Source organism: Motacilla alba, chromosome 5 (genome assembly GCF_015832195.1).
Source record: "Motacilla alba alba isolate MOTALB_02 chromosome 5, Motacilla_alba_V1.0_pri, whole genome shotgun sequence".
In the NCBI taxonomy this organism is placed as follows: domain Eukaryota; kingdom Metazoa; phylum Chordata; class Aves; order Passeriformes; family Motacillidae; genus Motacilla; species Motacilla alba.
In genome coordinates, this window is record NC_052020.1 from 24,147,150 (window position 1) to 24,170,557 (window position 23,408).

General features: G+C 45.6%; 1 protein-coding gene across 2 annotated transcripts; it reads right to left on the reverse strand.

Moving 5' to 3' along the window:
* Positions 1 to 452: 452 nt before the first annotated feature.
* CRY2 (cryptochrome circadian regulator 2) lies at positions 453 to 23,302 on the reverse strand. Of its 2 annotated transcripts, none has more exons than XM_038137876.1 (12): positions 23,066 to 23,302; positions 20,137 to 20,245; positions 16,476 to 16,618; positions 9,388 to 9,572; positions 7,990 to 8,078; positions 6,793 to 6,933; positions 5,984 to 6,295; positions 4,773 to 4,924; positions 4,443 to 4,645; positions 3,876 to 3,965; positions 3,234 to 3,372; positions 453 to 2,744 (listed from the first exon to the last, which is right to left on the reverse strand). In XM_038137876.1, the coding sequence occupies exons 1-11, from the start codon at positions 23,254 to 23,256 to the stop codon at positions 3,236 to 3,238; spliced, it is 1,752 nt and encodes a 583-aa protein (XP_037993804.1). In that variant the 5' UTR covers positions 23,257 to 23,302; the 3' UTR covers positions 453 to 2,744; positions 3,234 to 3,235. The 2 variants fall into 2 exon arrangements, with proteins under 2 accessions (XP_037993804.1, XP_037993803.1); XM_038137875.1 differs by having other exon boundaries at positions 3,234 to 3,375; positions 23,066 to 23,301.
* Positions 23,303 to 23,408: the final 106 nt, after the last annotated feature.

Sequence of the window (23,408 nt, forward strand, 5' to 3'; positions counted from 1 at the left end):
AAGCTAGGCAAGGCATAGACTCGTTCAATCTGCTATCTTGCACTTTAACCAAGCATGCCCAATTCTAAATATTAATGAAAACAATGAACAGTCATTCCCTACTTGTCACACAGTTTTACTCACCTGTATCATTTCAGCTGGGAAAAGAGTGGATGAATCCCAGCCTACTAACAAGGTTTCTTAAAGGAAGCTTTTCCCTTATCTTTCTTTGGCTGGCCTGATGTGTGTGTGTGTCATTCTCAGTGCTACTATCTGAGCGGCAGCCCTTCCAAATAGCACCATCCATATCCCAGATACTGACAGAAACCTTGCAAATGTGATCCCCCTCGCCTCCACAAAGCCTTCTAGATCACTTAGGAGATGCAGCCTCCCCTCCCTTTGAATCTTTACCCCTGGAGATCCAGCCCCAAAAATTCCATTTACCAAGTGAAATAATTGGATGACATCAAAAAGAGGGTTAAAGACATTTATAAAAAGTTTTATTTACAGACCATTGCCTAAGCATGAAACTCTCCAAATGACAGAAGTCACAATTTCTGTAACCTATGTGTACAAAGTACATGTCTTTCCCCTTTCTTCTCTCTGTAGCAGAAGATGGGGGTAGGGCAGCATCTCCTTTTGTTTATACCTTTCTGCCGCCAAGACAATGGGAGTAACAGCTGGGTCAGACTGAAGGGGACAAGACCTGTTGATGACTGGGCTATCCACCAGGCAGACTAAGAATAGTAGTTTAGAATAAAGTAAGGTTAGGAAAAGTGACTCTTTGTTTACTTGTTCAGTCTGCCCAGTGGATTCTCTGTGGAAAAAGAATCTAAGATCAAAGCCCCGGGGAATGGAAAGGAAAGGTTATTCAGCTATTCATTAAATTTATTCACAGACTCAATTCAACCACTTCAGGTTTCCCAGGTACATTTGACTCAGTTTCTATTCATGGCCCTGTTGCTCTGGGTTCAAACACAGGCTCCAAAACTGAATCTGATTATCCCAGTGGGAGACAACCCCTGTACTCCCCAAGCAGTTAGTTCCATAAGCTCACATATAGCCCCACACTATCTGTGTCAGGCAGGGATGAAAGGTTTTGGACAGCAAATGAAAACAGTGCCAACAGCAGCCCATTGCATGGGATGAGCTACTCAATGTATTTCGTCTTGGAAACAGCCTCAAGAGAGAATCTCCTGCAGTGCCACCCACCCTTGGACTCTTTGGGGGCAGGCAGAGGTGCTCTGCCAGCACTGTGCTGACCTGACAAGTAACAAGACCCAGCAAGGAGTGTATGGTTAAGAGCCAGGAAAGCTACACAATCACCTCGCTAGGCTACAAAGCACCAGCGTGAATGCAAGTGGCAAGGAGGAGCAGTGGGCAGGTACAGGAGTTCACTGTGTGGAAATTCAAAACACAGATGCCAATACAGAAGAGAGCAAACAGAATGGACGCTGAACTCTGAACTCGAGGAAGACTCACTTCAAGGAGCTGATGTGTAATACATCCTCTATCAGTATGAGGCACTGCACAGGCTACACACCAGACACAGACTCCATTTGAGAGCTCTCAATCAGGGAGAGAAATGCTGTAGAGTGCTGGGCCCAGGTGTAGCTTCCTTTTTACTTGGATCAGATCTATTCTGAGATACTGTTTTGCTCATATGAAGGCATGATCTTATTCTCTGAAGAAATCCTCCTTCTCAGAGTCACAGAATTAACTAGGTTGGAAAAGACCGTTGAGATCATTGAGTCCAACCTATATGACCTGTCATCAATATGTCAACTACACCATGGCACTGAGTGCTACACCCAATCTTTTCTTAAACACGCCTGGGATGGTGACTCCACCACCTCCCTGGGCAGCCCGTTCCAATGCCCAACCATTCTTTCTGTGAAGAACTTTCCTCAGCCTTAACTTCCCCCAGTGCAGCTTAAGACTTTGTCTTCTTGTCCTGTCACTGGTTGCCTGGGAGAAGAGACTAACCCTCACCTGGCTACAACCTCTTTTCAGGGAGTTGTAGAGAGTTCCTCTTCCCCAGATGTCAAAAGCTCTGAAACCACCCATTCCAGGCAACAGCACTATGACTCACCTCACAGTGGCAAGGTTCTTTTGCAGGGAAAGTTTTAAGTGCCTTTCAAGTGTATCTGCTCTTGTGCTACAGCTGACCTTCATTTTGTTTCCATCCTACATAAGCATCACCTTGATTTACCCAGAAAGCATTTCCTTCATTGTCAGCCTAATGAAAGAAATACTGAGTTTTCCCTGTTCTCTTGTAGGATGGGGACTCTATTTTTGACATTGTAGCAGCTTCCTTCTTAACTCCTACTATAATTTGAATTAATCAGCATACATCACTACCAAGTACTATTGCTGAAAAAGGATGCTCACTATTTCTCAGATGTGCAGATGCTGATTCCTACATCAATGCATCAACTCATACGCACTGAGCCATTGTCAGAAAAGAAAGATACACCTGGAGTGAGCAAGCTGACAGAACGTTCTTGCCCTCTTTAATGTGGGCGGATTTTGGGCATGGCTGAGAAGAGATGTATTTGGCTCTCTGGAGACCAGAAAGCCAAATATTGTCAAGCAGGAGTAATGCAGTGCCCTTCTGTGGCAGCTATTGGAATTACACAGTTATATGAGACCCTGGATTTTCAGTTGCAGATCCCAAGTTCCACTCCCTCTGTGACAGCAGCTCCTACTCTTCTGGTCACCTCTTCAGCACTCTCTCTCTTCACTTGCAAGGTGCTTGTCGCTGGCTGTAGGAGAAAGTAAAAGAGAGAATTTGCCTTGACCTCCCTTGTCATATTGAAAAGTTGGCAGAACATGTGACCAGCTCCTTGCCTCCCGGGATCTGGAGCACTGCAGGCAGATGACTGGACCTGCCTGATCTCCTGCTCTAGCCCATACCCTCACCAGATGGGAGAACCCAGCTGTGAGCCCACTCTGTGGAAGGAGAAGCAGCCTCACAAGAGCAGATGCACCAACAACTGTGCTTTGTGACAGCTCCAGCAGCAGGGCACTGCTCTCCACCGGACAACGGAGCTAACACTGTGCTACACAAAATCCAAACGACCGGCAGGCAGACCAATGCCATATTTCTGGGCTGTGGAATTACACTTAGGAGCCTTACACATCCCTCCACAAGGCAGTCCATTTTGTTCATTAAAATGGTGGGAGTAAAAATTGAGCCTTATTAGCTTCCAGAACCAGCCAGTTTAAGCCAGATCACACTAGGAAGTACTCACCATCACAAACTCTTTCCAGAGATCTCTGAAGTGGGGAGACCTGTCACTTTGGCTCGTTTGTACAGCTCTTCAGGGCATGGCTCTTCTGCTCCCTCGTGTTTGCGTTTTGGAGAAGCCTGGTCTGCTTGGGACAGCCTCACTGCTGTAGAAGGAAGAAGAGTCACTGCAATGGTTCCCCTGTGTTTAGATGGCCTCACAAGTACACCCCTGCCTAACCTGCCACAGACCTGGGAAAAAGAAGCCTGCACAAGCACAGAGCCATTTGGTCACAGCCTCCCTGAAAACTTTTACCAAAAAAATCTTTGTTAAAAGCAGAACTAAGTCACCCCAAACAAACACAAAAGTATCCTCCTTTGACAGAGGACAGCTTAATTATACCTGATTAAACCTACAGCGATCTGCACTTCTCCTTTAAGTGGCTGCATATGATCCCATACAGGCAGTAAAAGATTCACATTAATGAACTCTTATTCTTCAGCCATTTTAGACATGAAGGCTCACTAGGGACTTCTGAAGAAAGTGTAAAAGAATGTGAATGTTTTCCTAGCTATACAGCCTCTTCTTACTAGAAAAGGATCCTTTCCTGCCTATAACCTTTAATGTGACATGCAAATCAAAAGCACACAAATAGCTCCAACTCACCTGTACTGGTGCTGCAGCCCTGCCCTGAAGACGAGTCTGTGACCGGGCCACTGAGATCTTCCACACAAGAAGGGACGGATGCCAGCAAACCTAGAGAATGGCAAGAGGATCTGAGTTAAGAAACAAAACCCACCTGGGCTGGGAGAAGCTTTTCACAGAAATACCTTAGTGATCACCAACCAGCACATCCATATCCCAAAACAGGAGGAGTTCAGAGCTGCACTGACACAGTGCTGACTACAGACACACACAGTGCTCCAGCTGTGCATTTATTTAGAGTACACTGCTTAGGTTTTCTTACAAAGTGAAGAATGGACCATTGGTGGTATATAGATGGTGCCATGCTATCATCAGCTCTCAGACCTAAACACTCCACTTCCATTCTTAGCTGTCTGAGAACATAATGGAGCTCCCCCTGGAAACCAACTGAGCAGATTCAGCAGGCACTGCTTCCTCTTGCAAGGACAGGCCAGAGAGGCAAGTAATACCTATTTTAAATCACGACCTTTTCTCCCAGCATTTTATCTCCTATTAAAGACACAAACTTTTGCAATTGCTGGTACTTACAGAGGCCCCTATAGCGTGACAGCTGCTGGTAGATCTGCTTCATGCGCTCAATGTTCAGTCGGCTGGTCTCTGCATGGTTCACCATGGGTTTGGGGTAGTCCACCCCAATGATGCACTTGGCTGCCTTCTGCACAGACTCTGGGGCATTCCACGGTTCATAGATATATCGTGAAGGGAAACCTTTTAGTTTGGGCAGATACCTCCTGCAACACAAGTAAAAAGCAGTGTAGCACACACAATGCACAGAAAGTGCCATGCACCTGTGAGCCACTGATTGACTTCAGCTTAGAGATGCAGAAACAAAGATCAGCTCCAGTTAACATCACTTACTTCACATAGTCACCACTGGGGTCTGTGCGACGTCCAAAGCCCACAGGACAGTAACAGTGGAAGAACTGTTGGAAGAACGCGCTGCACGAGAGCCACATCCAGCTGCCCGCATTCACGCTGAAATCTGCATCCAGCAACAGTTCATCAAACACCTGCAGCAATTGGAGGAAAAGGCACTGAGACCTTCCCTGGGGAGGACTTTGTGGCAGTAGGACCCAAGATGCTATTTCAAATGGCAGGCACTGAGCTATGAGAACAGAGCAGAAGCACAGAGGTGATCTGCTGGCTGAAGTCAGTTGGCTGGTCAATGCATCTCACTTCCTGACACTTTCACTTAGGGAGGCATGGTCTGCTCACGCTGATAAAGTGCTGGCTTATCTCTCATGCAGCTACAGACTAAATCACTACCTAGTGCTGCAGCAAGCTTTGGGTATTGATCCTAGCCTGGCAGGCGTAACAAGTGTAAAGCATGAACCCTGGGAAGGAGAAGATGCTGCACAGAAGAACGTGCACCAAAGCAAGAAGAAAGAACCCCTCTGAAGGTCCCAGAGCACACTACCACCGAGAGGCAGAAAAGTTTCAGCAGTAACTCACTCACATCCATGCACAGATGCTGCACTTTAGGCAACACTTTCAATTATGCTCTTTGTCAGCTTTGTGACTAGACGCCCCTGCCTCCACTTTTTGTGTAGGGCAGTATGTACACTGGGTAGGTTCAAGCTCTCTGTCCTTTCAGATGGCCCAAGAGGAGGGTCTTTTACCTCTTTCCTTGAGAGACTCTAGACACAGATTTCACAGTCATGGAGCACTCCCTGACCGGCACGGTGATGGATTTTATAATGAGGAAAAAGGTCAGGTTAAGAAGTGACATTAAACTTGCAAAGAAAACAGATAGACTGAGAGAATTTTATACAAACCCCCCCCCCAAAACTAAAAGGCCCCCAAAACCTTAGTCTGTATTTACCAGTGGGTCCCAAACACCTCTAGTTATGGTTACTTGTAGCTTGTCACACAGTCAGAGCCTTGCAGTAGAAGGCAGAAAGAAGTCAGGCTGTTGCCTGGCCAAGAGCCTGCTAGCAAATCCTCTCTTCCATGCACCTTTTACACGTGAAGCAAAAGCCATACCTGTGTGCCCATCCTTGCAGCAAGTGCCAGGGAGACTTTGTTTTCCTTATGGACTCCTGCAAATATCTGAAAATGCCAGGACTCACCCTGACTCCTGACTCCCAGCTGATCCAGAGGTCACCCCTGGTCAGGAAGCAGGCCACCGCGTGTCTGGCCAGATGGTGGATCCACCCTTCTTGTCTCAGTTGGGTCATGATTGCATCAATCCAAGGGAAGCCTGTCTTGCCCTCTGCCCACTTTGCCAAGGCTTCAGGGTTCCTGTCCCAGGGGATTTGTATGCAGATGGGATTCCCCTCCATGCGATCAAACTTTGGGTTGTTTGTGGCTGCTGTGTAGAAGAACTCCCGCCACAGCAGCTGTCCGTACAGAGAGAGGGGCGGTGTGCTGTTCCGCTTCACCTGTGGAGATGGAACACGGGCGTTCACAAGCACAGAAGGACTGGCCTCATGAAGCTGAGCTGCGAGGCACCCATGCACTTACACACGTTTCCCAAGTCAGCTACTGACCACTGCCATAAAGGAGCTCAATGCCGGATCCCCCCTTATCAGAAAGCCCAGATGGTAAAGTCAGAGCACTGACAGAGGTCACTCAGTACAATGACAAGTGACTGGAACGATGTAAAACTAACTGTAAATGGCTCTACATGGCTCACAGCACAGAAGTCCAGACTGAAGAACAAGGTACCACCAGATTTAAGGCCTGCGTGAGTACATACAGGAGAATTACTTTCTTACCCAAAAGCCTCCTCTTGTAGTAGCAACAAGCTCAGCCCAACAATTAAACGCTAGGGAGGCAACTTATTTTTTGCGCCAATTCTGGCACACTGTCTGGCAACCAGCCTCATGCTATATATGCTCAAACCCCACCCACCCTCCAGGTGAACCTTTTGTCTTACCTTCTTATACAGCTCCCAGAGACGATAATAAAACAAGCGGCAGGACAAGCAGCCAAAACGCAGGTAGGGACTGAGTCCTGTAGGGCTGGCCAGCAATGAATTGGCATTCATTCGCGGTCTTTCGTAATTTGCAACCCATGCCTAGACAGATTCAGGAGAAATGAGCCAAAAACCCCTTGTATTTGTGGGACACTGCTAAAGGCGAGCCTCTGTGCAGGTGGTGAGCCCACTCACATGTGACAGCACAGTCTCTTTTATTTACTTCCAACTGCTGCTGGGGGGGATCTCCAGCAGGCAATCCCAAACCCATGCCCCATTCAAGAAATGCAAAATCTTTGCTCCAGGATTTAAACCAGTCAGTTATTTTGCCCAAGAGGATTAATTTGTTTTGCATACAGGAGCTAACAACCTGGACAGTTCCTAGGGATACAAGCTAACAGAACTGTTTATGTCCAGGTATGTCTATCTCATTTCACACACTGAACAAGTAAGCTGGGGAAATTCAGACCCTTTTGTGGAGCATTATGTTGATAATTAATTCCCTCTTCAGCATAAGTATTTATGCTTTGATTTCCACAACTAACATCAAGCCACCCAGCTTGATGGAATAAAGAAGTACAAAATGGTTAAAACTGAGCCATGCTTTGGCAGCTGGGTCACCTTTCATTACTTTGAAATTGTTTGCCTTGTGCACTATAATCAAGAACACCAGCCCCATTGAAAAAAAAAATCTGATTATTTCAACAAGGGGCTCTAGGAATGCCAGCCAGTGAGACACCCTATTAAGATGCTGATGGACAAGGGGAAGGCATTCTTTTGCATGTACTGGCACTAATACCTAAGGTAAAGACAAAAAGAAATGGTGTGCAGTAGGGACTGCACTATTTAACAAGAGAATTTCCAAGTTTGCACTCCTCTAAAGGAAACTGAGAAATAGAAACAAGAAAGAGTCCAATGTGCTTCAAAGAGCAGCATATATAATATACTGCTCTAATTTTTTGAACCTGAGGAAGCCTGTGAGGTTCCTGCTCCACACAAAACCTAACATCACAGGAATATGCCAACATTGCATACACTCCTTTCCACAGGTGAATGCTATGACCACTGCTAGGAAGAGCAGGAAATGGGGTAATAGGCAACACTACATTTTTCATTTGGAGGCAGTCTGCAAGAAACACCACTTAAATAAGGGGTTACCTTTCTTTCCAAGTGTTTATCCAGCCGTGCCAGAGCTTCTGTCTCCCCTCCTTGCCAGACTGCAGGGGCAAGACCATCTGTAGGAAAGCCTGAGAGAAAGAACTTTGTAAGATTTGAAGCCATGCCTAGACAAAGGACATAGCTTTGGGATTATGCACTAATAACAGCAAGACAGTACACACTAGAGTTGTCTAACGTGGCTTACTTGCTGCTCTAATCCTTGTACAGCAGGCAAATCATGTGGGATATGGGGAGAGCCTGCTCATGACACTGCACTTCAAGGGCCTCTCCCTGCAATGCTACAGGCAGCCTTATGGTGACTTTCCCCATTGCTCACAGCCAGCATTCTCTCTGGTGCGTCAGCACTACCCACAGGGCTCTGTGCTCCAAAGGCAGAGCAGCTGGCAATGAAACATCTGCTCCACAGCTCTGCCTTACAAAACACCTTGCCATTGACATCAGCATTTCACTAGATAGCCCAGCTGCTCCTGGCGAGTCTCCTATTCTGCTGAGGCTGGTGCTGGGGAAGGCACTGGATTAGTGCAAAAGAACCACTGCAAAGGGGGAAGCCATAATGCAGTCCCCCTGCAGTGCTCTGGGCAGACAGAGGAGCCTCCCCAGGCAGCAAGCAGAGCAGTGTAAGGTTACAGGTAGTCTCACATTTGGTTAGACAATAAAGAAAGTAGGTCCATGCAGGACTGCAGCCCTTAGGATACTCCTGTTGTGAAGCCCCATGCTTTTACTGCTGTGCCTTAAGGTACCAGTAGATACTTCCTATAAAGCTGGTATGGAGTCTCCAGTCACAGACACACAGACAGTATTCTGCATTGGTCCTTTCTTCCCTTGCATTTAGATTCACTGCCCTGATGTAGGTCTTGCATTCCTCATGCCTCAGCTATTCATTCTCCTTCTTCAAGTCTTACAGAACTCTAAGGCACAGCAGGATGAGTGAAAGAAATTTTTGTAATATCTTTTGTCTTGCTAAGTTCCCAAATTAGTGTCCCTCGGGAATAGCAGAATGAAATTATCTAAACCTGGTACACAGTTAGTTTACCTCTTCAGGTCTGTTACACAACATGCCTGAGACTGCAGTAGGAGGAAAGCAGCTGGTGAGGACATGAGATCCTAGTACAGTGCTTACATGCTCAGTATAGCAGAGAGCACAATGACAGATGCAGAGCACTTCAGAGCAGTGCTAAAGGGGATGCTGGGCATCAACAGCAGTGCAAGGGACGCCAGTGTGTTATCACAAGGTCCGGCACTTGCTGAAAAAAATTAGGCCATGCTATGGCTAGAGGCAGCCCATGTCAGGTGAGGACATGTGCCAGCCACGGGAAACAGTTCCACTAGATCCTGTTTCAGCTAGCAGTAGTCCTTGCCTTCACTCTTGACACATACCCAGCTCTTCCAGGGATGGGACCCCATAGACATCGTCATGGTTTTCCTGGATGTCCACTTTACATGTTTCCATCTGCTGACTTATTACAGTGCTCACTGGCTTCTTTGGGAGCTCCATACGGCTAATGATGGCCTGGAAGCGTTTGTAGGTGAGGGGTGGCTTGTGGCCATTCAGCTCAATTATTCTGGAGATAAAATAAACAAGTTGAAATAACACAGCCTCACTACCATAGACAACACAAGGAAACAACATCCAAACTGGACCCTGCTATCTCTGCTCAGGATAGCCTTTCACTCTGCATACAGAAATCCTTACAGACCTAAGGCTCACTTGATGCATCTCTCAAAGGGATATTAAAATCAACCAAACAAAATTCTAAAATACATCAGAAGACAAAACATTATATACTTCCTCTCTCTATAGTGAAAAAAAAACCACCCTTAAAACAGCTCCAGCTGAATCAAGCTGAGCATCACATCTCTCTCCTGGAGCTCCTCATCAGACCCCTTTCTGTCTTCCCAAGGTGCCAAATCTTATACCTGCATCTGGGTCCCCTGACACCTTGTGATATCCTAATCTGATTCTGACTGTACTTCCTTCTTGTCTGACACAGAGGACTCAGCCTGTTAGTGACCCCTCCTCCACCTATCCTGGATGAGACAAATCCCAGTTTGCATCATTCCTCTCTCCCTGTGATTAGAGAGATCACTATCCTCCCTGCCATAAGGTCACGAGCAGCCCTTTCTCATAGTATTGACCTGTGTCAGATCACACTATGGAAAAAGACAGTCAAGGTTCTCCATTCCTCTACTTCACCAAGCATCCACAGCCTGCCGGGGCCATGCAGTCTCATTTTTCCTGGGACAGAGAGCCTAGAGAAGCCCCCTGGGCAAGGCAAACTTTCCCAGGCTTTTCCCAGGCTGAAAGATGCCATTTTTAACCCCTCTCCTGTAGGAGTAGAAGGAGTTAACAGCAAAGCCGACAGCACAGGGATCGCCAGCATTACATAAAGCGGAGGCAGGCAACCCCACAGCTCACACAGGAGCCGCAGCACAGCAGCCTTCCCCACCCATTACAATCAACAGCTTATGCAAGGGGGCGGGCTTACAGCCGAGCGTTCCGGCGGCGCCATGTGCCGCCCCTTCCCCGGGGCCGCACGTGTGGCGGGGCGGAGCGACACGCCGGCGCCGGGCGCTGCCGCACGTGCGCTCCGCGGTGACCCGGCCGCCCCGCACCGGCACCGGCAGCGGCAGCGGCTCCGGCCCGAGCAAGCCCTCCCACACACCCCGGCCGAGGCAAGCGGAGCCTGCCCCACGGGCAGCACGGCTGAACAGATTAACAATGAAGCCTCCTGCAGTTTCCTCCCTGTTTACTGCTTTAAAGTTGTAAACACTGGGAAATAAAGACGTTAACGAACAGGGCGAGGAGGGACGGAAGGCCATCGGGATGTGCACAGAGTGCAAGGTGCTGTACATTTCTAGTGCCGGGCTAAAACAGACATGGCCACGGTGGCACAGCATGGCCATAGGCACGGCCACAGGCAGAGCACTCTGACATAGACATCGCCACAGAGACAGATACATCTGCATTTGCCTTACAGCCAACACATTCTGTCCTGCATCACCACCCCAGAGCGCATCTCCTTTGCTTTCCTGCATGCACTTTTTTCCTGTCTGTCTCCATGTTCAACCCCAGAGATGGCAAGAAATGACAGAACTCATGAATACTACGCACCACATTCTTCTCTGTGGCTGCTTTGTGAGTCCCCAAACAAGACCAGCCAAAGATCCCCAGACAATCAGTGTTTCCACTGGATAAGAAGTGAGGCATTTCCAGTTACAGCACTCTAGAGAGGCTCACTTGTTTCCATAGGAATTTAGAGCTCAGAAGAGAAAATGTGACAAAGCTGCACCATGTTTGTCCTGAGATGCCTGTGATGGAGGCAGGGAAGCTACTTCTTCCACACTGCCTCTTTTTTCAATCCTGCTAAAGCTGCTGCTGAGCCAGAGATCCGCACTGTTGTACAAGATCCACAGCTAAAACTTCTGTGGACAGCTAGCTACTTGGAGCAAATCCCTGTGACTAGCAAATGGATGCTAGTGTCTGTACTTGAAATTCTCAAGGATGTGAATATGAGTGAAGTTACCTAGTACCGCTCCTGAATTCCTAAAGACTTATTGGATCTGGGACACAAATATTTTAAGATAGGACTAGGACAAGTTGCACATTTCACAGCACCTGACACTGGCATTATGCACTAAATCTGGACCTTTCACAATACTGTCAGGAAAAGAAGTTAGATATTGCACAATATGGGATATTATACTACACTTGTACAGGAAGCTCCCCAATCAGGAGTCCTTTCCTTCTTTATACTGACCTTCTAATCCAGGTCATACACTTCACAAGACCTTCAATGACAAAAAAAGGGAGGCCCCTCCCCAGGATTTAATACCCCCACTTCACCCATCTCCCCCAGCCCAATTTGCCACATGCAGCAGTTGTTCTAGTTTTCTTCAATTGCAACAGAGAATCACTGTATTCATCACACAGAACCTAACCTTAGTGAGCACACCCAAAACTGGCTGTGCCACCAAGCTAGCAATATGCTGCCCAGCACAATCTGACAGTAGTACCTTGATGCCAGAAGTTATGGAGGTCTGTTTGACCATCAGTCACGCTTCACCTCAGTAAAGCAGGCAACCCAAACCTTACCAAACAATTCCAGCACTGCTATGATTATAAGATATCCTACAGTCAGTCACCTGTGACAGCAGAATGTCTGCAGACTTCACGCCCTCACAGGTGTCAGCTTCTGAATCATCTCCACAGCAGTGCCCCTGCAGGATGGCTAATGGGCTTAGGAAAGCTGCTGGCCTCAACCACCTGACACCTCAGCTCGCTTGCAAATGACAACGCTGGCTTCTGGCAAGGGACTCAATGTGCTCCCCTGCTTCCTTGTGGGAGGAAGAGCTGGCTGCCAGCACTCGGCACGCAGGCTGCCCAAAGCACCCCAGTACCAATTCACGCGGACTGTTTCGTTAGCCTTGCCAGCTTATGCAATTGCTCTGATCCAAATCCCCGCTCCAGAGAGCTCACGGAGGGCTCTGTCTAGGAGAACAAAGGCTATTTCTACGGATTCAGAGAGGACATGAAGAGATAACTAACTGATCTGTCCATCCAATAGATGCTGAACTAAGAACAAGCAGTTCACTTCCACAGAAACACATACTGAGAAGATGAGAGATGAAGAAGTGACTTGATGACAGGCTGGGTAGCGGCAGTGGGGGGAAAACACCTGACACCAGAGCACTGTGCAAGACAGGAGAGGATAACAAGATGTGGCAGGCAGAAGTTTGAGTAAGCCTTCCTAGAAATAACCCACCTTTTTGGCATAGTTTACTGAACTGCAAAGGCACCAAGGCATGCACGCTTCCCCATGCTTGGTTCATTTAAGTTAGCACGTGCTCCTATGAGAACACATTCGACTGTCACTTCAGCCTTAGGCTCGGGTATTTGAGGAGAAGGTGATCCTGATGTGTGCTACAAACACACAAGATCACAGTGTTCTTTTCTGACTTAAACCACACCCACTGAACAACTCAGCCTGCCTGGGATTACAGAACCCACAGTGCTGACCATAAGTAAGCACACTACAAAGGATTAGATCCTAGGGAGGAGAAAACAGGCAGATCCAGGGAAGAGGCAAAACAACCTGTCATCTGGAAGTTGTCAGACAGAATAATTGTCAAGTAAAGGCTTATGAGCAGGCTAAGCTGCTACCCAAGAAATTATCTTTTCTGTCTGACTTCTACAATCTGAACATTGCTCATCTTGATTGGGAATTCCCAGATTTTCTTAGGAGTATTTACCAGCACTGAAGTTCATTTTCTACACCCCTCTCCTTGTTTTGGGGAAGAAGAGGTGAAAGATGCTCTGATAATCACACAGCTATGCTGGCAGTGCCAACAAGGGGCAAATTGTAATCTTCCTACTGGGTAAAACTGGTCAAATTCACAAGTTAACTGAACAGGCTCTTGGCAAATGTTTAAAAGAAGCTGGGGAAGGTGGTACCAGGAATACACTGCAGGGGACAAGAGAAGTGCTGGATTCATTATGTGGGAGTGACAGATTAGTCTAAATTGTTTGAAACTGGGCTGACAATCTTGTCAGAAACCTGACTGAAGAAAGATGAGAAGTAGGATGCCACCACCAGGTATTATTACCACCTGCTAATTATGCAGGAAAACATTAGGGTGAGCAGAGGGACAACACATACCAAGAGTTAAAAGCTGGAGGGAGAGACAGTCTGAGACTTCCAGGAGAAATACACTATCAAAAACTGTATTACCACCTGCTGAGAAATCTCAGAGATGCCAAGAACCAATAAATATCAGAGTAACCAGACACCTCAAGTACATCCACACAGACTGGGTCTCTATTGCACCCCATCACCTGCCAAAACCCAGTTTTCTAGTTGCCGTAAATGACTGCTCCATGAAACAAGAAATAAAGAACCCACAAGAAGTGTTAATTCATTATTTAGTTTTAGACAGTGCTAAGGTATAGCTGAAAATGTTAGTTATCACTTGCCTTCCCTAACTGTGACTTTCGCATGCATCAAATTAACACCCTTCCAGGAACAACAATACCATAGAGATGTGAAAAACTATTTCAGAAAGATCACAAGAGTCAAAACAATTAAAGAATAGCATCAGCTAAGACAACAGAGGCAGAATCTTTTGGAAAAAATGAAGACAAAGATAGAAACCCACCAAACTTTGGTAGGATAAATTAAAAACCACAGCCTTCTTGCATCTCCTAATCGAAATCAAACTTTGAGAAACCTTTTTAAAAAAGTGTACGTAGTAAAAGAAACCTAATCAAGACCATCCCATTTACAGACACTCCAAGATATTTATAGGCCCAAGAAGTGATCAACTCATTAAAGAAAGGAGACTAAGAACACAAGAAAGCCCCTGCACGTATTTTTGCAGGTGTATTCACTATGGAGGTATCTAGGGAGGTTATGACTCTTGGTTTTTTTTAACGAAAATATTATCAGATGCTGTGACAGATTGGGAGACCAGGAAAAAGTGCCAGGTGAAAAAAAGTGCACAAAATAATGCTATGCTTGAAAAGTTTGCCAGGGCCACCAAATATGCACCCAGAAATTGTAAAAGACATCATGAAATACACAAACTAATAGCTGCTTGCTGCATGTAATATAAAACTGTCCAAATACTATGGGGGAAAAAAGAAAGCAAATACCACTCCAGATTTTAAAAGCACTTCAGGGGCATCAGAGGGACAAATGAATAGACTGATGTGCACATTAGGCAGATGGGTAGAAAACACTAGTGGAAACAGTGAATGCATGGATAGATGCAATATGTTGGAGGGTTAATTTGGCCTTGGTAAAAGGGAAGTTGTGCCTGAAAATCTATTAGAGACATTTGAGCCTGGGGCAAGGGAGATTTAGTTGTTATATCCTCTGTGAATTTTGAGAAGCCATCTGACTAGATCCCTCACTGAAAAAAATTAAAGAAACCACAATAATTTTCAATAAAGGAAAGGGTCCATGCAGACAGAAAATTCTTTGACTTACAGAATTAGAGAAGAAAGAGAACTGGCAGAGAAATCCTACACAGAGCTGAGCTAGGGCTTGTGCTGCTCAATATTTTTTACAAAATATCTGGGAAGGGACAAAAAAGAGCATGATGATAAAGATTACTGACGCAATAAGCTATCTAGGATAGCTATAGATAAAAGGCAACTTAACAATTTCCCTACATACCACATAACCAGCTGCCAAAAATATCAGATGAAATTGCAGTGTTGGTCATGTTGTTTCTCCATATGCAATCTTATTTATACAGTAGCAGTATCTCAAATAGCTATGACCATTCTGGAAGGAAGCCCTGAGACATCAGTTTAATGTTTAGCAGCAGTCAGAAAAAACAGAAATAATGCTACTGTTAGGAAAAGACAGGACATATTATAGCACTCTAAAAATCCATGTTGCTTCTACATTTTGCACACTCATCATTTTCACCACTGCTCTCCACCTCAAGAAATACCTGGAAGTATAAAAAAAGGTGATAAAACAAGAGATTTAGAACAGATTCCACCTGAAACTCTCCACTTTGGAAGAGACGTAGGTGACATGAAGAAGAATGTGATGGCCATTGACACTGGAGGGGTGAGGATATAATAAACTTTGGTAATAAACATGGTCATCTAATGCAGAATTAGAAAACAGCACCTGCTCATGAGACAGGTTCAAGAATCCTCCTCACTTCAGGGACAAACATTTCCACACAGCGAGTGCTAACTGCAAAGCTCCTTCCCATCGGAAATTATGGATGTGAAAGATTTATAGGAGAAAATCTACATTCACCATTACCGGCACAAGTCACATCAGAAAGGAAAGGGAAAAAAAGGGAGAAAGGAAAAAAAAGCAAGCAACCTGTAAGAATAGTACTAAAACACTGTACTGACTTTGAAGTCAAGCATACCTTAGAGTCTTAGCTGAAAGACTGTCATCACCATTTAAAATCACATGTATATAGAGGGATTATACACATAAGTAAACATATAAAAACTCAACATCAAAACAACAAACATAGCAAACACACAACAAAGACAAAGCATTCAGGTTTTAGAAAAAGGAAAGTTTGTTCAATCTACCTTGTTTTACTTCTTCCAGCTGTCCTGACACATCCATCAGTTAAAAGCCCTGCTTTCATAACCTGTTTGAGACAACAGCTCAACTACCTTTATTACAATGAAGTGAAAAAAAAGCAGTCCATATACTCAGGACATGCTCAAGGAGAGCAATCAATAGGACACAGCTGAGCAAATTAAATGACACTCAAGTACAGAATTTAATAAGCTTGAGGCAACACCTTTCTGTACATTCACGTCAGTGTCAGCACTTTGACGTGTTCTAATAAGAATTGGAGTGTGCCAAGTAATCCTTATAGGCTCACTCAGTGATCAGTGTAATGGAACAGACTGAAGTCTTTGCAGACACAACAATCCCAGCCTAGCCCGGACAGCACCTCTGCCCTTTCTCTTCCCGTACCTGTCCAGGTCATAGAGGGTGTGGGAGTTCTCTATCACCACCTCCACACCAGCCTCCTTGGCCAGTTTGACAATTGCTGCATCCCTCTCCTTTCCAAACGGCTCCGAGTCATATTCAAAGGTGAGACGAGTGACTCCCCATTCCTGCAAGAAAAACAATACACCCAGCTGTCAAACAGAAGACTATTTCTAACCAGCACAGTTACAAATGAAGATTTCAGAATTCCTGAGCAGTTTAAAAGTTCTGGAAGCTTTGAGAGTGTTGCTGTGAGGAACAGCAGTCTGAATTTGAGATAAGCAAAGAAGCAATAATTTTATCAGCTCTAGCAAACATCAGATCTGCTATGCAAATTTGTAGGTGTCAGGTTTAAAACACATCAGAGGAAGTTCAGTTCTTGTCTATTACTGTTCTTAGATTTCAGCTCAGTTCCCGAGCCTATCAATAACACGTTTTGTTGCACATGCTGTCCTGAAGTAACCTTAACATCCTCTTCCAGCATTTGCAGAAAAAGCATTTCAGAAGACTCTTCCAACAGAAGTTCTGCTCAATCCCCCATGTTTTTATGTGGCAACATTAAGTAAAACCAATACAGTCTAAATTTTTTCCTGATATTTTTTTAAAGACATCACACAATGGGAAACCAATGTCCATCCCAAACAGAAAGAAACAGGAAATTCCAGGGCATAGGATGGCAACTGAGTGAACCTTTCTGGTGTGCACAGTAAAGTATGATACTGCAATTCAGATTTAAAGTCCTGCCCTTTTGGAGTTATTTTAGAACTGCAGAATTATAGAATGGTTGGAGCTGGAAGGAACCTTAAAGATCACTTAGTTCCAACCCCCCTAGTCAAGCCGTGCACTTATTCTCATCTTCATAGCTATAATAGATCCCTCACAAATTACATGGCACAGGCCTTATGAAAGAGCACTCAGACTCTTCCAGGCTTTTCTAGAGCACAGATTGTTCTCAAAGTCTATGGCCTAGTTTTTCTCAGAAAATGAATCCTATGAGAAGAGGTTTAATGGTTTCCACAGCGACTCTCCCAAGACATCTATCAAGCAGAGCAGCAGCCCACAGATTTGTTTAGCAAACACAACCAGAAATCTATAGACATTTAAAAAACACCCTAAAACAACTAAGAACCACATTTTCCAAGTGAGACAGTCTAAATCACCCCTGTATATACAGGATACTTTACCTGCGAAAAAGGAGCAAACACAAAGAACAAATGTGGTAGTTCCCTGAAGACCATTAAAAATAATGCCAACTATGGGGAAGGGGATTTTGAAGCAGAAAACAACTGTACAAGCCACCTACATTTCCAAACTTGCAGACTCAGCCCTAAAATTAATTTTAGGAAGGAAAGAGAAATTAACAAGTTATGTACCAGTGAATGTACATCTCAAAGAGATCGTCCACCCATTTTTCAAAGTAAGAACATGACAGCATCCATAACTCAGAGCAGGGGTCAGACAGACATTCCAGGCCCTGCTCCTATGTGATTTAACAGCTTAATTTTAAACTTTTCTTTCTTCTATAAGAAAGCCAGGAGCAACTGGAGAACTTGGAAAAGATGGTTTTGGTCTCAAAGGAATACACATTACTACCTTGAAAGAATGGAATGGAATAAAAAACCATTAGGCTTACAGGGACTTAAGGTAAGCAGCCAACACTTTAAATTCGGGTATTTCCTACAGTTTTGAGAAGACCTCTGCTCTGTGTGATGCAGTAGTACAAAGGAAGCAGAGCACAACCAACCAGAAAACCTGTTACCTGTACAACAGTAAGTTGCTGCAGATATACAAAAGTCATGACTGATGACTTGCCTCTTAGTATCTAACCTAGAGCAAAGAAAAACTGTAGGGGAAAAAGCACCAAAGGAACTGTGAAAACACTTCAGTGAACAAACAGTGCACTTTTACAGAAGAGGTAAAACTACAGATGTTTATTCAGAAGAAGTGAAACAAAAAACTTCTGCAAAGGTTAACACACTGCTAACAAGTACACTTGTCATGGTATCCATACACAGCAGTGCCTCTGTGGTGACTGTTAACGACAACATAGCTCAGCTACTGGCAGAGAGAGCAGAAACTACATTAGGCCCAAGTATTGCAGTAGCAAATGTGATATAACTCTCGTCTTCACAAAAGCTGACAGCAAGGTGTGAGCTGCTGCTAATTCTGTGTTCAGCAGCTTTGGAGAGGCCTCAATCCCTACCAAAGCCATACATTTAGCATGTAATAACATCAACTTCCCTCTACTTTCTTCAGCTCTGTTATAGCACATCTGAGATATTCATCAGCTCACCTACCCAGACAAAACAGACTGCAGCAAAAAGCAGTTCTAGCTGATTACACAATCAATCTCTCCAAACTTCAGACTCTGCCAAGTAGTTTTTGTTCTTTAACCAAATGAGCATTTTTCTCTGATAAAATTTTAATTATCCTGTGAATACCCTGAACTAAAGAGAGCATGAACTACTATTAGCTGGAACTTACTTGCAGATTAAAAGATAAAAATAATCCAGACTCTGAAAAGGCTAAAAGCAGCACATAGTTTGTGTCATGTGTGTTAAGATGCAGAAGCCAAAATAAGTATCAGTGCCCCTTCTCATATGCACAGTCCATTCCTCCCCACTACTGACTGCCCACCTCCACAAAATACACATCAGAACCATTTACAGAAGGAGGATACATATTCAAGTTCACCTCTCCTTCTCTGGCAGCTGGTCTATAGTAAGATTTGGGGGACACTAGTTCTGTCAACCATACATAAGGCACAGCCCACATGACACCCCCAACTCATTTGACTATTAAAAGCCACAGGTTTTTTTCATTTAGTTTTGTAACACTATCAAAGACATTATCAAAAAGCTTCAACGACTTTGGGAAATACAATCTTAAGAGCAGGGTAGAGAAGAATGACACTGTATGAGATGCCCTGATATTCAAGGAGATGCTCTTGTTAGCCCTGACATCTGCAGCACTGACATGCCACATTAGAAACGCACCCCACTAATCCATTATAGATCACCAAGGTAACTGCATATTCCACTTCCTAAACAGTCCATCAGCAGGAAGCTTGGACCCAAGCTATATCCTGCTGCTGAGATGACTAAACTGCAGTCTTGAACAGAAAAAGAAAAGGAAGGTCAGCTAACATAAAAGCTCCGAATTTTGAAATTTTAACACAAAATCCTACTTGCAATTCACATAGAGATCAGAGTACTTTCTTCTGCTGCCTGTAAAGGTCTATGGACACAGCAGTCTTCCTAAGTAAAAACTGCAATAAGCAAATTGCCACAAGGGAAGAAGCTCTCAACAAAGAAGGGTCTGTGTGTCACAGTGCAGCCCTGTGAGAGGTGACCTAGAGAAACAAAGCCCAAGACCACCATCCAAAAAGAGAAGATTGAGCACCCTGATAGTAGGTTATACCCTACAACTACATTTCTTTGCATTTCAGGTGCAGATTTGGCTCTCAAACTGTTCCTTAGAGATAGCAGTTAGTTCGTTGAAGTTAAGGAGGCAAGTTTGTTATAGTGAGGAACTAGTTGTAGTTAAAGAGATGCTGAGGGAATCACCAATTATTAGGGAGTGAAAGCAAGTTTAGCACTAGGCCACCAATTTTTCTTCAATATGCTCCAAAAAATTATTCTCTTACTTTAAAGAGTCTTGGGAAGACATCTGTTGGCTGCCCTCGCACCACAAACAAGCGAGAGTTCAGTTTCCTTAAACTGTTGTCCAGATCTTCCAGGGACTGGAGAAGAAATCTGCAGAGAAGAAACAACAGCAGTCAGTGTCAATCAGATGGGTTACAGCTAAAAGGCAAATGAGAATTTGCATGGAACTCCAGCAAACCTGCATCACCAAATCAAACTGGAAGTTTGGAAAGAACCAGAAAACAAGAATCATCCAGGACCATCAGAAAGACGTCCTGAGCTCCGACAATTTACCTCTGGTCTGTCTAACAACTTTTATGAGATTGCAGCACCAGCCAGGTCCCATTCACTCATATGCAATTTGTGCTTGTCCAGATCCAAGAGGCTTCCAGGATATTCTTCTTACTGCAACCCACTTCCCACATTCTCCCTCAGAGGTGGGAGAACACCCTTGTCACTTCTTCTCTCCACATTACACAGAGAAAGCATAAACCATGTAATTCTCTACTGTACAGGTTTTGGGGCAAAAAGGGATTTTGCATATGAAGCAGAAAAATTTTGATGCATTACTCCAAGGAAAGTAATGAAATACTGCAAGAACTGTGCAGGTTTTGCAGTTCTAGCTATAAATACACCATGTCACACCAGAGAAATGTACTCTCCTAACTCATCAGTAGCACAAGACTGAGCACCAAGATCCCCCGAGGCAAGAATCATCTGTACTTTGAATAATTGCAAAGAGAACTGCACTTCACCTTGCACCATGAAGGCACAGAGATGACAGACATTCTTCTATTCCCTCTCACCCCAAAACTCTATCAAGCTATGTAAGCGCTTTCTGCATTTAATGGTATGTCTTACTGATGCCCCACTAAGCTATAAACCACCAAATGTATAAACTTGCTTTCCCAGTCACACATCACCCCATCTACACAGTAACATCACTTTGTTTTATTTAACTCTGCAAAAGACACCAGCTTTAAAACTTTAATGTCTCCTCAGCACCTGGCAGTGCTGGCAAACCCACAAACCTCTGTAAGTGAGCCTGCCAGCCCTTACCTTTCCCTCCACCTGCGTGATCTGCCAGAGCCACCTCAGCTCCCTAAAGACCCCCCGCAGCCCAAGAAAGCCGAGCTACTACAATTGCACTGCAAAGTAGCAACTTCTCTCTCCTGAGCTGCACCGCCCATAATGTGAACTGTGAGCTTCCAGAACAAATTTGATCTGCACTTCTGGAGGGAGAAAAGGGTGCAGGGTTCACAGAAAGAAGGACACTCTATGACAAAGGAGAACATTCAGAACCAGGTCCAGGTAACCCAAACAAACCACTCCCTGAGCCCCAGCCCACTTTCCATTTATTAAGTATGAGCATTAACTGCCCGAGGTGTTCTAAAAACTTGAACAAGCATTAGTCCTATATGGCTCACACATGCTGTGCAGTTAAATAACAAGAGTTTTTCAACATGATAAATTTGTGAGAACTAGGTAAAACATAGGCATTTGCCTTTGAAGAACAGAACTCTGAATACAAACATTTTGACATTTGGATTAAAAAAATTAGCAAAACAAAGCCAAGGCTCACAATGGGAATGAATGGAACTTTGGCCAACATAAGTAACTCGCTAATATGTTTTTTGCCTAACAGCCAGTGGTGCTCATTTCTGACCTCTGCAGTAGTTCCACACCTCCAAGAAAACATTTTTAAAAACTTTGCTTGCTCGTATATTCCATGATTACAACATAAAGAAGACTTCTAACTGTTTCCCTCCCTTCGCAATGCTGGTGGAAACAAACAAGGATTAAACAGATCAGGAATTAATCTGTTGTGCCACCACTTTGGTTCTTCCAAATGAGGACAGTCAGCAACAACAGCAGCACGTGAAAGGCATTTGTGTCTGCTGCTGCCTGCAGAAAGTCTGCTCTATGGAAAGATCAATTCAGATTCCTATAATAGAATTCACAATTTTCTGCACTTTGAATGACTACACTGAAGTAACTTCTGCACATTTACAATTTTTAAACCGTCCTCCGCTGTGGGATTCTAGAAAGACACAGATATGACCCATCCAATCCCATTCCTTGAAATGAAGCTAAAGTGCACAGCAGAACAATCAATTACAACTACAGTTTCCCTAGTGCACAGCCACGTGACATTTCCAAGCGCTCTCAAAGTATCTTTAGCCGGGTGGTTGTCTGTCGACTCCCTCTGAGGGGGTAGTGGGAGATCTGCTTCACTTGTATGCAGGGGAGTCTTGCCCGGGAGAATCCCTGTCTGGATCGGGATTCCAAATGTTTAGGTTGCTGAGACCTGACACAAGAGCATTATGTAATGTTACTGGCTACAGGTACGTGAGGTCTTGATCTTTGCACAGACATGACTCACGCTATACGTTTTTCCATTTGCAGAGATGAGGAAAATCCCATTCAGCTTCATCTCTAGTTTCTTAGCAGCAGCCGATGTGCATTTCCCTAAAAAATCCGAGCGACGGGAGGAACGCAGCTGCGTGCGCACATGCCTACGCGCGCCCGGCAGCCCAAGGGCAGAGGGGAGGCGTGGTGCAGCCACGGAGCTGAGGATCCTTTGCCCTCGTCTCTAAATTCAAGGAAAAGGGTTTCCCAAAGCTAAGCGCCCATCGGTTGCTGCTCTCATACACTCGCCCCGCTGATAAAGTCTAATGACATTATATAAAGTTGAAGGCATCCTCCCACACAGGCAGGCAGCACGGCTGGGAAAACCGCGGCGAGGCCAAGCGGACACGGCACAGCCGCTCTCCCGCAGGAGGGCCGGGCCGGGGGGAGCACTGAGCGGGCCCGACACGGAAGCGGGTGCTGCTGCGGCCGCACCGACACGGCCCACACCGCGCCCAAAGCGCTCCGCGCCGCGGGAGCCTCGTCCCGCACGGAGCCACCCGCAGGCCCGGTGCCACTCACCGCCAGCGGTTGATGCCCACGGCGGAGGAGGCGGCGAACCAGGGGTCCAGGATATAGATGCAGCGGAGAGACGTGGCATCCCGCAGCGCTTCCTGCAGCGCCGGGTTGTCGTGGAGCCGCAGCCCGCGGCGGAACCAGTGCACGGAGCGGCACAGGGCCGGCGCCGGGCCCAGCGCGGCCGCCGCCGCCATCGCCGCCGCCCGAGCCGCGCTCCCGCCCCGCCCCGCCGCGTGATTGGCGCGCGCCGTGGCAGCCAATCAGCACGCCGGGGCGGGGCGGGGCGGGCGGCGCGCCGGGGGCGCAGTGCTGCCCTCCAGCGGCCGAGGCCGCAGCCGCCGCCTGT